The following is a 14,124-nucleotide window of genomic DNA, read 5'->3' as shown; positions in this document are numbered from 1 at the left end:
GCACCATAAACCTTATATTTCCTATAAATTTATACATATTTTTTAAGGTTTTCTATTTGCATACATTGTGATAAATTTCAAATGACCTTACAAATACACATACAAGGTAACCAAGAAAAGGGCATTCATTTCCCCCTACAGAATATTGCCCCATGTTTCACCTTGCTGCTCTTTGGCAGATTCTAGTGTATACTGAAAAAGGGTTAGTAATGCAGCATGACTACGTGTAGTACTGTAGTTCTTAGTATCTTTTTCAATGCACTGTACAGTATTGTTCAAAGGTTTTGGGGAATAAATGCTTTAAATATGTTTTTTTTCTTTATTTTTATTTAAGGATGCATCAAAAGTGACTTTAAAGATGTTTAATATTACAAACTATTTACATTTCAAATAAACGTTGGGTCTTTTTAACTTCATATTAATAGAAAATCTGAATGAATCATTGTTTCAACCTAATTAGGCAAACATGCTATCAACATTGATAATAATGGGACTACACATAATAATAATAATAATAATATGACTATAAAAATAATGCTTAGAAAGCAAAACCAGACTATTCTAATGATTTCTGGAAAACTGTTACACTGAAGGCTGGAATAATAATGCTAACAATGAATATTTGCAGGAATAAATATATATTTTCATATATTAAAATAGAATAACTATTTTGACCAAACCCCATACTTTTGAACAGTAGTGTATATCTAAAAGAAATGTGTTTTATGAAGCGATCTTTACCAGTGGGTCTCCCTCTGTGTCGCTCTGAGAAACTTGTTTGGAGGCAGCTCCATCTTTAGAGGAGCTGTAACCATCATAACCCACATCCTCCGGCCGCAGCTGCAACAGTGATTGGCCTTCATGCTGAAGAGAGGCAGAGCTCCATGGGTAGGTGTCAATTACCCATTTGGAAGGGTCTTCCCATGCTGCCCTCTTACCATACAGCTGGAGCAATGATTAAATAAAAAAACAAAGGTTTTAGCTGCAGACTGTGAGAAACAAACACAGTATCTAGATGTGCTTGGTTGAATGTATACCTGCAGTCCTTCACGTACTGCTTCCAGTAGATATGGCACTAGAGAATAGTTCCACAGGTCAGTAAACCACACACGTGAGCCGTCTGCATCCATTGGACAAGACAGGAACAGTCGAGGCCCTGTAAGTGACATGATTAAATATTTTAAAATGATTGAAATAACCAAACTGAGTATGTAAAATGGAAAGTTCACCATAAAAATAAAATTGAGCACATAATCGTCAAACATGGCAGTACTAACATTTTTTTACATAATATAAATGTACATCATTTCAGCAATGTTTTGCTTATGCTACTTTACATTACAGCAGTGAAGCAAAAAACAGAACAGAGTGTAAAAAAAATTATCCCATGCGACATGTCATATGCAGTATTGTACCTTAAATTCTCAGGGCATGTATGATTTGGTGGGTCTAGTAAAAAACAAGAAAAAAAAAAACAAACAACCGAAACAAAAACTAAAAACTAAATGCGATGTACTATTCAACAAAAAATTCTTGTAAATAACTGTACAACAAGCAACTCACTCTGAAGCAACACAAAAACATGTTTCTTACAGTGGATAAATACACCTTTTGTGCTCATTGTAACATCGAGTTTGATTGAGCATCTTTCATCTGACAACTAAAGTTCTGTTATAAACGTGTTCAACTCAGTGAAGGACCTCCTCACTTTTTGTTTGGTATTTGAGCACTATTTTTTACTGCCATGTTAATGTGTTTAATGAATGCACAGTTCATTAAATTAATGAAGTCAATCACTATTGTGTACCTCTAATACTTGGAATTTACAATATGTGTCACATATAATTTTTCTAATCAGTGTTAATTTTGCCAATGAAAGTAAAGGCTAAAATGTTTGTTATCTATAGGTTTAAAATACACATAAACACTCTGAAACTCTGCTGCACCAGTAACATGCAGCACATGCGTTGATCTCCTCATCTGTTGTATCATATCTTTTAATCTTTTAAATATACACATATAATAATAAATACAATAAAAACATTCAAACAGACAAACAAAAACGAGATCCTCTGAACTATGCAGCAGCCCACCAGATTATAATAAAATGAATATTGGTTAGTTTTTTACGTTTATGACTACACTGTAGTTTTGTTTTTTTCAGTCATTAAATGCTGATGTATTCACTGTTGGTATCTAATAATATCTATGTCATCCCATTTTTGTCTTATCTTAATCTAGGAAAAAAGTTATTTGCTTCGCACGTATTTTTGTTGACCAAACTAACACAATGTTTTTCTATTTCACTGCATTATATGAATGGTCTTGAGCTGGAGTTCCTTTGAATTTTCTGCTTTTGTGGTCTGAATTGGGTCATCATCTCAAGGTAAAATAAGTTTCACTTTTGGGTGAACTATCTTTTTTGGCTTGTGTGCTGTGTGTATTACCAATTGTGACGTCTGAAGAACTGTGAGCCTCTAGGAAGGAATTGAGATGTTGCCAGATTTTGGGGATCCAGTCGATGATTTTGATGAGGTCATTGCTGCGCATGTTCTTGTCAATCTCTGTTTCAATCAGTTTTCTTCTCAGGAATCGGCCCAGGAAGCCTTTCACTGGCTCGGTGTGGTTGGCACACAGCACCCACCTGAGGAGACCATGACTGGAAATATCAGCTTGTGTTTGTGTCTTTGCATGCGCTAAAATGACAAATACATGAACACTGATGGCCCCCATGTGGTGAAAGGCTAGAATAACAACTATAAGAAGATGTTTTGTTCACATGAAAAAATATCAGAGCACAGTACCTGAAGTTGTGATGCAGCTCCAGGTTTGGAGATGAGGATACACCCTGGTTCATAGTTCCTATGACATAGGGGCTGTGGAATGAATCGTAACATTTAGATGAAATGTATTTATTTTGATGAGCTACAGTTGAAGACAAAACGATTAGCTAATTATTAATGATTAGAGTTATTAGAAACTTCTGTAAAATTTCAATATTTTTTTTTCAAATATTTTCCAAGTACTGTTTAACATAGCAAGGACAAGTTTCAGAGTATTTCCTATTATATTTATGTATTTATTTTTCTAGAAAAAGTCTTATTTCTTTTCAATCAAATTTATTTTTAAAGTCAATATTATTAGCCCCCTCAGGATTTTTTCTTCCCAATTAGCTAAAGAGCAAACAACTGTTGTTCAATCATTTACCTAGTTAACCTACTTAAGCCTTTAATTTGCACGTTAAGATAAATACTGATGCACCATAACTAGTAAAATAGCATGCATTGCCATCATTGTAGAGACAAAATTAATTAGTTATTAGAAATAAGTTATTAAAAGTATTATGTTGAACATATGTTTAAAAAATTTTGGAAAACAGTTGAAAAAAAGTTTAAACTTTCACAGAAAGTCTATTAAACTAAATGTATTCCCCTTTAAAGTACCTAATAAAGTGCCTGCTGTGATGCAACAGCATTTAACTATAATTGCTAAATATAAAGGTAAAAAGCACCATTTAATGAAATAAAAATGTAGAAAAAAAAAAGATTAAATAATAATCCTACTGAACGGTAGTTTGTATTCATAATAAAGCAGGTCATAACAAAGCTCACTTGATTATTTAATCAAAAGCTAAATATGTAAAAAAAAAAAAAAAGCTTAATAATGTGAGTCATCACCATTTGTGGTATTTGCAGTTGAGGAATCCATTAAAGATATCACTAAGCGAGCCAATATGATGGAGGTTGTCCAAAATAACTACAGTGGGCAGCTCAATCTCACACTCCTCTGTGTTGCACTGCTCCGCCAAGCTAGAGAGGTACTGTCGAAGATCCTGTTTTTAACAAACACAAAGCACATCTGTTTTACACATCTGCGCTATCATTATTCCAATATCAGGTTGACTTCCCTCAAAAAGTATTAACAAATAAAATGTTGGATCAACCAACCAATGGCAGATAATTGGAAAGTTTGGGAAACTTTCTGAAAACAATTATTTTTGCAATTCCATTTGTTGCCACAAATGATGCACCTTATGATTACTTCCCAGAGTAAAAAAACTCTACGTGCCTTGCTGGATTTCTGGTCTACGTTGAAGGTGGCCAGGTTGGTGTCTGTCACCTCTCGACCAGTCTTAGATAGGATAAAGTAGGCTAGTTTAGTGGCTAGGTAGGATTTGCCTGTTCCACTTGGACCAGACAGGATGATTCTACGATGCTCCATCAGCAGGTTTAAGTAGCGTTGAATGATGGGTTTAGGGATCAGCGTGTCAAACACCAAGTCATCAATACTACCCTCCTTCACACCTGCATAAAGAGACAGATATTAAGGGTTCACACTTGTAGTTTGGGTGTTTGTTTTGGTTTGGAACAACAACAACAAACATGATACATGTAGTCCTCGATCACTAGCAACAAATCACAATATTACTGGAGTAGATGTTTTAAGAATGAACCTTTGAGGTGAACTGATTGTCTTTAGATACATAATTTCTGTTCATTTTGATCCCTTAAGTATCATCTGCTGGCAGAAAGTGAATCTGTGTCTCATTCAGTTCATTTGCTGTTTCCTTCAGGTGCAGTGGTTGGCTTACATTTTAAATGGAAACGAGCACAAGCAAAAACCTTACTTTGTTTTTATGAAGTTATTTCTTTATTTCCCATAACTTTCTTCTGATTTCAGATTCGTTTTAAAATTTCAATATAGTTTCGCTATATTTCAATTTCACAAAGGAACATGCAGCAATAACCTGATAAAAGAACACATTTCCATTTACTATGAAATGTATTCAATCTCATTCTATGAAAATAATGTTAGTAAATTGAAATGTGAATTTAAACACATTCATTTATACAAAATGAAGATCTGTGGAAGGAAGACATATTCCCGATGCCTCTAGAGAGTGTCATGGGCAACATCATGAATATGATGATAAAAACTAGATATGCTTGAGCATTTGGAAAAGGACCAAGACACATGTTCATCTCAGTGCACCAGTGTTTGATGGGCATCTAGGACTAATTGGCAGCGTCTAATGGACCTACAATAAAGCTACATTTACACAACAATGATGTAGACAAAGTTTTTCCCTTCCATTTTAAATAGGTTTCACATCTATGTCTACACTACAATATTTTCAAAATTATCCATATTTATACAACCACAAAAAACACTGCATTAAATATGTCAGGCCAGTATTTGGTGCAGTCAACTTGTTAGTAAACAGTAGTGTAGTCTGCGGATCTGCACTCGTGTCTATGTACAATTTGCATTGTGTGTAATGTCTTTTGGTTGTAATGTGAAGTAAATCCACTCTTTGCTGATGAAGTGTTGGGAAACACTTGAGCAGAAACACTGTGCATGCTTGTTTGCACTTTTAAATTACACTTCCCAAAAAACCTTGTCATGTAAACAAACAGGGAAAACATATGAAATATTTCCCAATTTTGGCTGAAAATTTTGTTACCTCTATGAGGACCCTTCATGAATGTTTTGCAGTTCCTTACCTTTGAGCGTGACTGTGATAACATTGTTATCGCCGACCAGATATCCACAGGGCAACAGTTCAGGCACCTCAGAAGCGTGAGATCGAACCACATCCCCCATTCTGTAGCACACTATACTGTCTGAATTCATGCCCAGACTGGTCAATGGATCCACGCGAAACACATACTCCTAAAACAACCACAATTAATCTGTTAGACTTGAAGAATTGCATCCCAAATCTACATTTAAGTGAGCTAAACTGGCACCTTAAACAAGCGTCGTATTACTCCATCCAACACATCCCACTTGGTCTTGCCACTGACGCCAATGGACCCAATAAGATACTGCTTCTTCTGCATAGCCTTTGACGAGAAGAGAACATGAGATGTTGATGACTAGTTTCTATCAAAATAGCTACTGGAGTTAAAACAGACTAGTAAAAATCTCTCTGTACCTTGGTCTTGTTGGAGTCACTGTTGATGGTGACCACTATTCGGACGCTCCTGCCCTCTTTACGTAAGTTGCCCTCATAGCCGTCATCCAGCAAAATATCTGTGTACACACAAAAAACAAACTCACTGCATGACTAAAATATCAAAGGCTGAACAACTCATAGACTTATCGGCAAGTGAGTCATTGACTGTGCGGGAGAAGAACCTTTTCAGCGCTGACAAATTCACCAAATGGAGACGCTAATGTTCAGTTCTGACTGTAGTTAAATGCCGACTGCTTTAAGCTTTGTTGTCTGTAAGGCTGAGCTGTTTGGTATTAACAAGTCTTTGAATAGTGGAAAAAGGCTGTTAGTGGAGGAGTGCGGCTTTGATGGGTCTTGTATAGGGATCTTGGTGAATGGGCGGGAGGGAGGCGCTTTGTATTCGTCTGGCACGCCATTCTGCAGAGGAGTGATAACGTCCCTGCACCACACGTCTGCCCACGCTCTGGTGCTCCTCCACACATCTCACCATCAATTAAACAGGCCAAAGTCCTGAGAGAGTGTAGAAGTCACTACTTTTAATTAGCCCGAGCGCAGACGAGTCCTTGCCAAGCCGTTTCGATACGTGGCCACAGGCCCAGCGTACAAATCTTTCCTTACAGAAAAGAGGCCATTTCACTGTTCGTTGCGTTCATTCTCTTCCCGCACAGCTGTGAAATGGTCTTTCCCATGCCAGAGTTTTCATCAGCACCACTCCAGAATCATCAATAATACAGCCATATGCAAATCTACCCTGCAGTCCATGAGCTTGAGCACACTGGTGGAAAACCAAATCATCAGATTGAAAAATCTCTCTCTGTTGGAGACGTGATTATAGAAATTAAATTTGCCTGCAAAGGTTTTAATTGCGATCTCAACCTCGCAATGAAACATTGCTGCTTGTCCATGTGCCACCAAAATTTATTTAATAAAACTTCAGATTTCACCTTTGTTCGTTTTATACTTCTGAAATTCCCTAATGTTTTCAGCATTAAAAACTGTAATGATCATATTTATGTTTGAGGACAGTTTTCATTTCCAGCTCATTTTAGGTCGATTGCTCAGGGTTTAAATTTCAAAGTCTAAAGCTCAAGAAAGCATCTACTGTATATTTAATGTACATGGGATATAATTGTGCATCTCTTCATTTCATTTTATGTGTGGACTATAGTAAGTCAGCAGGGTGTTTAAAGACTCTCCGGCACACGTACTGTTGATTATGTATGAAATACTGGAGGTAGATCTTAAATAGTGTTTTAAAGGGTTTTATTAGGTTATTTTTAATGAAACACACTGTCATATTAAAAGTTTAAACTGTAATTACTTTTTAGATCTGTATAATACCTATCAAATATGATCATCATGATCACCAACTACCCAAGATAATGCATGTTGCTCTTTGTGTGGATCATGATTAAAAAGCAGTTGTTGACTCTAATATTAAATCGCTGCAGATTCAGCCTGTGATTAAGCACATAAACATTTTTCTAGCATTTTATTTTTTTCTGGTTTCTATAAAATAAAAAAATAAGAATCAGAAATCTGTATCAGAGTAGGCCAATTTGCTATTAAATGGGAAATCATGATCACTAGTAGCAACAACCATTGCAATAATTTAATGATACATTCTGAAATACAATTTTTAGACCCAAACAGCTTCAAAATTTTAAAACATGAAGCAAGGACTAACCTGACATAATGGTGTCGGTGATGTTGAGGTTGTTTAGCGAGAGCCCTAGAGACTGACGTGAGGATGAGGAGGACGTGCTAGAGGTTTCTGATGGAGGACGGGCTGTTTTAGCAGGTGTAGCAGCAGGTGTAGTGTTGCCACTGGACTTGAGTCTGTCGTTCTCTGCCTTCAGCAGCTCAATCTCATTCTGCAATTAAAAAAAAAAACATGTACAGTCAACACTAAAAATATATGTATAGTATCCAAAATTGAACAGAAACATGTGCAGTCCACATGTAGAATTCTGTGATAAAAAAAAAAAAAACTTTACATTCAAAAAAAGTTAAAAAGATTTTTTCCACAAACACAGTGAAATACACTTAAGTTAAGAAGATCAGCTCTTGCATTATGTTGCCTAGATTTCAAAACTTTTTCTAAAGCTTTTAAAGACTGTGTATCAGGCACACAAAAGATGAATAACTTTAACATGAAATTAAAGCAATTTTGTGCTTTTTATCGACTACTTTTGGTTCTTTCAAAACGACTGTAGTAAACTTCTCAAACATGCACTGCAAAAATGATTTTCTTACTTTTTACTCCAACTATCTAATATGTAAATTTAAATCAAGAAGCTTAAATCATTATTTTGTTTAGGTTATTTAGCTTGTTTAAAAAAAAAAACTCAAAACAATTCAAAAATGTACAAATGAGATAATACAAATTCATAGGAATTAGCCAATAAATCCAAAAGTTACAAATTGCTGTGAGACTACATTGAAATTATATGCCCCCCTCTGCTATGTGGATCCTCATATTTTGGTATTATATTAAAGAACCAATATTACAGTTTTTTACAATGGCTATGACACTTTTTTCAATACATTTAACAAGTTTGCTAAACTCTTAACGCAGCAACACACCTAAAATACACAATTGGCAAAACAGTTAATTTTATGCTCAAAATCACACATTATAAACTAAACCTCTAAACTACTTTTCAAAATACAATAATAAACTAACACACTACACCATGTCTAACAAAACACTGCAAACATGTTCCAAAATGAAATTATTGTTCAAAACACAAACACATGTTCTCTTCCAACATAAACATTCAGTCAATCAGAACACACTGACAATAAAAACACTATCATCAGCTAAAATTACAGAAACTGCATTAGTTTATGTGTCAGCTCTGCCCTTATATTTGAAGTCTCGTTACAGTTTTGTTTCATTGGGTTACGTAAATGCATGCATTTTCTTTCGTTTTCGTTGTCTTGTAAACTCTATACAAAACGAAGAAAAAAAATTGCTTTATAAAATTTACAGTTTATGTAAAAAAAATACAGACATAGAATTTCTGCAGTACAGACTTTTTTTTGCAGAAGGACATCACTGCAAACAGGAAAAGCACCACAATTATAATAAAATAACAAAGTAATCTTCTATACTGCCCGGTCTTTTGCCACATGTTCTCATCCACATTATACTTGATATCTTCTGAGGCCCGGCACGGTAACTGTGGCCCTTTGGCCTATTATGTTTTTCCTACGGCGACATCCCCAGCCTTTTCAACATTGAAAATTTCATGTGGTACTTGATTGGCCTCTAACTTCATGACTCTCTGAAAGTAATTAGACACAGTGTATGCAAATGCTGTACTGTATATGTACTGTATGTACTAATGAACTCCAGGTTTAAAGAGTAGTTTACTGCAAAACACACTGTGTAATCTTACATGGACGTATTGGTGACAAAGTTTTTTAATGCGCTCACTGTTCCTTTCAAAAACCTCAAGAGTCCTCTTTTAGAACATAATCATGTGATTGGAAAAACCAAAACAAGACATGAGTGTGCTTTCTAGATGGGAATCAGCTGTCATATATATATATATATATATATATATATATATATATATATATATATATATATATATATATATATAGATATAGATATAGATATAGATATATATATATGAGAGACTACATTTATTTATTTATTTATTTATTTATATAACAGCAATATGCTGTTTCTCATTGGCAATTAAATAAAATACAGGGAATAAACTTGTGTTTCAATTCACAATTAGAACAGCTGTTCACTTTGACTTTATCCTATATAATTTCTGTTTAGAACATGGTGTTATTTGTTCTGACATACTGTGTTAAAGCATTTGTAAATTGGACTGTAAAATTACATTGTTTTGTTCTTGGTTGTGCTTGTGTGTAAAAGAAGTTAAAGCATTTTAAATTTGTGTTAACTGGATGCATTTTGTGTCAAAACAACAAGAAATGTGTTAATTGTATAGCCCACGAAGACGGATGTTGTGCTAACTGTGTTAAGAGTTTAGGAAACTTGTTAAATGTATTGATAAAAGTGTCATAGCAATTGTAAAAAACTGTAAGATGTTCAAAACTTGAAGCATGATCAGCACTCATTCCAATCTGCCAATAGGGGGCACTGTGGCTAACAAATGTAAGAAACTGCTCATAATAAAGAGTCAAAATATGATTGAAATCCTAGACTCATTATATATCCATCATGTTATTTTCCGATTTGAGTTTTATTAAAATAATTAGTATGGCACATATGTTCTAATTTCTAAATCTTTCTATAGATTTTTTGTTCGACTGAAAACCAAAACAAGGCCTCTGCACAAAGATTCACTCGAGTCTGAATATTAATATTTACCAAAAAAAAAAAGAGAGAAGAGAGGCCCTAACATAAGGTTGCAGGGTTCTGCAGTGAGTCAGCATGTATAGGCGGGTGTATTTTTGTACCTGCATGCGGTTCATGGCTTCTCGTATCTGGTCAAGGTGGTGAGCGGAGCTTAACGCCTCCAGCCTGATATCAGTGAGCTTCAGCTCCTTCTCTCTCAGCTCGTTCTTCAGCTGGAGGATAATCTCAGCCTCGGCTTCTGTACATTCACACAGTCTGCACAAACACACAGCGCACAGGGAAGGAGGGGTCACAACACTGTTACACACCCAAGAGAGCTACAAAACACAGGCGGGTTTAATACACAACAAACTGCGGGAGAATTAGATGTGGTCAGAATATGTATATAAACAAACTTAGAAGTACACATATTCACACTCAAGCTTTGTGGTTTATATTTGTGAGGGGCGTCTGCTGCATTCTATTCAATAGTGGGTGTGAAATAATAATCCTTAAGTGTGTTCTATTGTTTGATGCTTTGAAGAATAATTTATGATTTATGAAAACAAAATGACGTACATTTTAAATATAAGTTTATGATATGGATATTACCATGTTAGCCTGACATTATTCTGACACAATTTGACTTGTGGTTTACCTATTTTCTTACTTACCTACCTACCTATCTACCTACCAACCAACCAACCATCCAACCATCCATCCATCCTACCACTCATCCTCTAATTACTACCACCCATCCTCTAATTCCATTGTTTAGAGAAAACCCAACAGCACTTCATATTCTAATCAAACTATAGCAAAAGGCTCAGTTATTTGATTAAAATATATAACTGAAATCTAGGAAAGCAATATCTTTTGTTAATCAAATCTAGCTTTGCCGATTTTAGTCACTGCACACTCTCAAGCCTTCCCAGCATGCCACACTGTGCCTGTTACCGAGATCTGTGCTTGTAGACCACATGACCGTTTGACTTTTTCTTTGGCATCCAAATGGGGGAGGACTTGCTATCACAAAAACACTTTCTGAAGACACGGAAGTGAGGAACAAGGGCAGAATACAGATATGATTAAAGGATAGGATGAAATAAAAATATGATTATGGAAAAAGAAAGAAAGCAAGATGTTATGTAAGTCAAGCAAAATCACAACAAAGCAAGCAATACAAATCTTTGAAACATACTTAGATGCCTCTGGTGATAAATGTGTTGTATATGTTATTAAATGCTTGGATATTTACATGATATTTATATGACTACTATACTACTAAAGACCTTAAAAGCTGTAAATGAAACCATTAAAAATGTACAATTATTAAACCAGTTTATAAAATGTATTCGCAATTTTTAGAGTGCAAATTGTTGACAAATTGTAATCTTTGCATATTTTTTGTGCATTCTTTATTGTTTGTATATGTATAATTGTGTGTCTACTCACTCTGTGGTGGACGGTGATGACAGGAGTGGTTGGGGAGAGCTGGCTTGTCTGCTGATGTGTAGTAGTTTGGGTGAAGAGGGGAGGGACGAATCGGTCATCTCTTCAATCTCATCATGGGATGATTGAGGCTTGTTTGTCTTCTTCTTACTGAAGGCCTGCTTGAAGGAGCTGCGCAACTGTGAGAAATAAACACAGATCAATATAGTTATTATAGTCAGACAGCATTTTTTCATATCAAACCATTCAGCAGTCAGCAGTCAGAAAAAAATGGATTTTAAAAAATTAATAGCTTAGGAGAACTCCAGTAACATTCCAGTAACAATATAACAAATTAAATTTTTTTAAAAGCACGCTCAATCTCTCCGGTCAATAACCACAGAAAATAATTCTAACCTTACATTGAAAAAAAGTAAAATGTAGAAATGAACTTACAAAGTAAATCTGTTCTACAGCAGTCAACATTTGAAGTTGATCAGAAAAGTTTTTCAAAGTCAAAAATGGGTGTACTGCATACACAAGATCCATATTTTTACATACAAAAGTGTCACTGATATTCAGAGTTTAGTAGTGAGTCTGGTAAACACATTCCATCTCCAGTTATTTGTCAGCTTGAGATAAAGGTGTTTGATATGTTAGACTTGAGATAAAATGAGCTGATCATAACATTCTGAGAGGATAGATAATGTCTTGCTCGTATAGTTTACTGTACAGAACTAATTAAGCAGCAGAAACAGACTGGCAGTCATTGGGACGAGGGATGCTGATGACATGCACACGTTTCAATGGAAACATTTAGGATTCAGGGGTGCAGGACAGTTAAGGGTTTAAGGTTATCAGAGGGCGCAGTGATGCGGGACGTGGAAACACTGACCTGGGCAGGGATGGAATCAGCCACCTACGGACAAAACATACTCACTGTTACCACTGACTGAAAAGTTCATCGCTGGACCAGAAAATTCTGACACAGCAGCATCATTTATTTATTGTTCAGTTGATTAACTCTGGATGATTCATGGAGGCTGTGTCTAGACAATTCTTCATAACATAATTTGACAGGAAGTCTATTTCCTCCTCTTCCTTGACATCAGTGCGCTCAACAATAAGGATTTTTGTTCTGACATATTCAGTCCAGTGATTGTACTTGCATAGATAATATTTGCACTGGACGTACAAAAAGCATATTACATTTTCAATGCATTTCAAGGAATAGTATTTAAAAAAAACAAAAACAAATATAAATAATATTCATCAAATTTAATATAAAATGTCAAGTACTTTCTAAAGCTTGATTATTAAATGTTTTAAGATTGTCAACACATAACAGCAAGTTGCTAGCAAGTTTAAGTATTTAGCTACATGTAGCATGCTAAGATGTTAAGCTCCTTTAACATTTAAAATTTGATTATGCTCCTAGCAGGTTGTATTAGGTTGCTAGCTTTGTTTAACATGTTTTGGAGATGCTAACATATTTGGGAAGGTTACTATAGTATGTTGGGATGCTCATAACATTTTTAAAAGCTGTTAGCATGATCACATGTTCTGTTATATTGTAGCCATGTTTTAGCACAGCCAAGGCTAGCTATTATCCTTTGCAAGTTATAGTATTGATCGAAATTTTAACGATAATATAGTATATGCAAGGAAAATCACCCACTATTTACTTATTCACTTAATATTTACTTGTTAGGCATTCTGAAGACTGTTGATGGATGGTACTATACTAACTTTAACAATAAAATCCAATGTAATTGTATCAACTGTTTGATTAACTTTCTTCAAAATACCTACTCCTGTATTTGACATAAGATACATACAGGTTTTGAACTTGTGGATGAGTGAATGATAGCAGAATTAATAAATGCAACTCTCGCAATTCATCCTTATTCTACAAGCCTTGTCTCACTCCCTCTCTTGTAATTGTCTTTTTTTTTGCTGTCTTTCAGCAGCATTTCCAGACAGCCTGAAACAAGAGACTCCAATGCCTCAGATTTTGCAGATGAATTATTAATGGGCACATAAATAAAGACTTGAATTGTTTGTTATGAGCTCTGTTTGAGCTCTGCTCTCATTACAAGAGTCTAAGGCCAGCTTGAGGAAAAGTAGCCATAACTGCTGCTCACATTTCCAATGCTATTTCTCAAACAGCTGTTTACCTCAAGTGCTCTTGACTTAATGCACAGCCTAAATGAGAATAAACAACAGCCCCGCAAGCATCAGGAGATAATAAATAACTGTGAGTCAACTAGAACAGCTGACTAGGAGTAAAACATGCACAATTGCATCCTAACAACAAAAATATATCACAGGTAATGACTGCAACCTGAGCCAAAACGCTCTTAATTAGTGCATTCCTCAGACAAGGCATCAAGATATGATGTCCAGAGAG

The 14,124-nt window shown here is 35.2% G+C and overlaps 1 protein-coding gene across 51 annotated transcripts in view; it reads right to left on the bottom strand.

Moving 5' to 3' along the window:
• nav3 (neuron navigator 3) overlaps window positions 1-14,124 on the bottom strand; it is a 177,899-nt gene that overhangs the window by 8,424 nt on the left and 155,351 nt on the right. For 20 of the 51 annotated variants that reach the window (XM_073946590.1, XM_068219722.1, XM_073946596.1 and 17 more), the window contains 13 exons: window positions 12,610-12,633; window positions 11,739-11,914; window positions 10,406-10,559; window positions 7,647-7,833; window positions 5,939-6,036; window positions 5,751-5,846; window positions 5,505-5,673; window positions 4,069-4,304; window positions 3,678-3,832; window positions 2,805-2,876; window positions 2,448-2,644; window positions 1,038-1,156; window positions 742-945 (listed from right to left, as the gene is read on the bottom strand). In XM_073946590.1, coding sequence (XP_073802691.1) covers window positions 742-945; window positions 1,038-1,156; window positions 2,448-2,644; window positions 2,805-2,876; window positions 3,678-3,832; window positions 4,069-4,304; window positions 5,505-5,673; window positions 5,751-5,846; window positions 5,939-6,036; window positions 7,647-7,833; window positions 10,406-10,559; window positions 11,739-11,914; window positions 12,610-12,633 — 1,887 coding nt within the window. Of the gene's footprint in view, window positions 1-741; window positions 946-1,037; window positions 1,157-2,447; window positions 2,645-2,804; window positions 2,877-3,677; window positions 3,833-4,068; window positions 4,305-5,504; window positions 5,674-5,750; window positions 5,847-5,938; window positions 6,037-7,646; window positions 7,834-10,405; window positions 10,560-11,240; window positions 11,328-11,738; window positions 11,915-12,609; window positions 12,634-14,124 lie in introns of all 51 variants that reach the window. The other 31 variants (XM_009300421.4, XM_009300424.4, XM_073946605.1 and 28 more) reach the window with 4 other exon arrangements.

The sequence above is a fragment of the Danio rerio genome, chromosome 4 (genome assembly GCF_049306965.1).
Source record: "Danio rerio strain Tuebingen ecotype United States chromosome 4, GRCz12tu, whole genome shotgun sequence".
NCBI lineage: Eukaryota > Metazoa > Chordata > Actinopteri > Cypriniformes > Danionidae > Danio > Danio rerio.
This window is presented reverse-complemented; position numbering and strand designations above follow the sequence as displayed.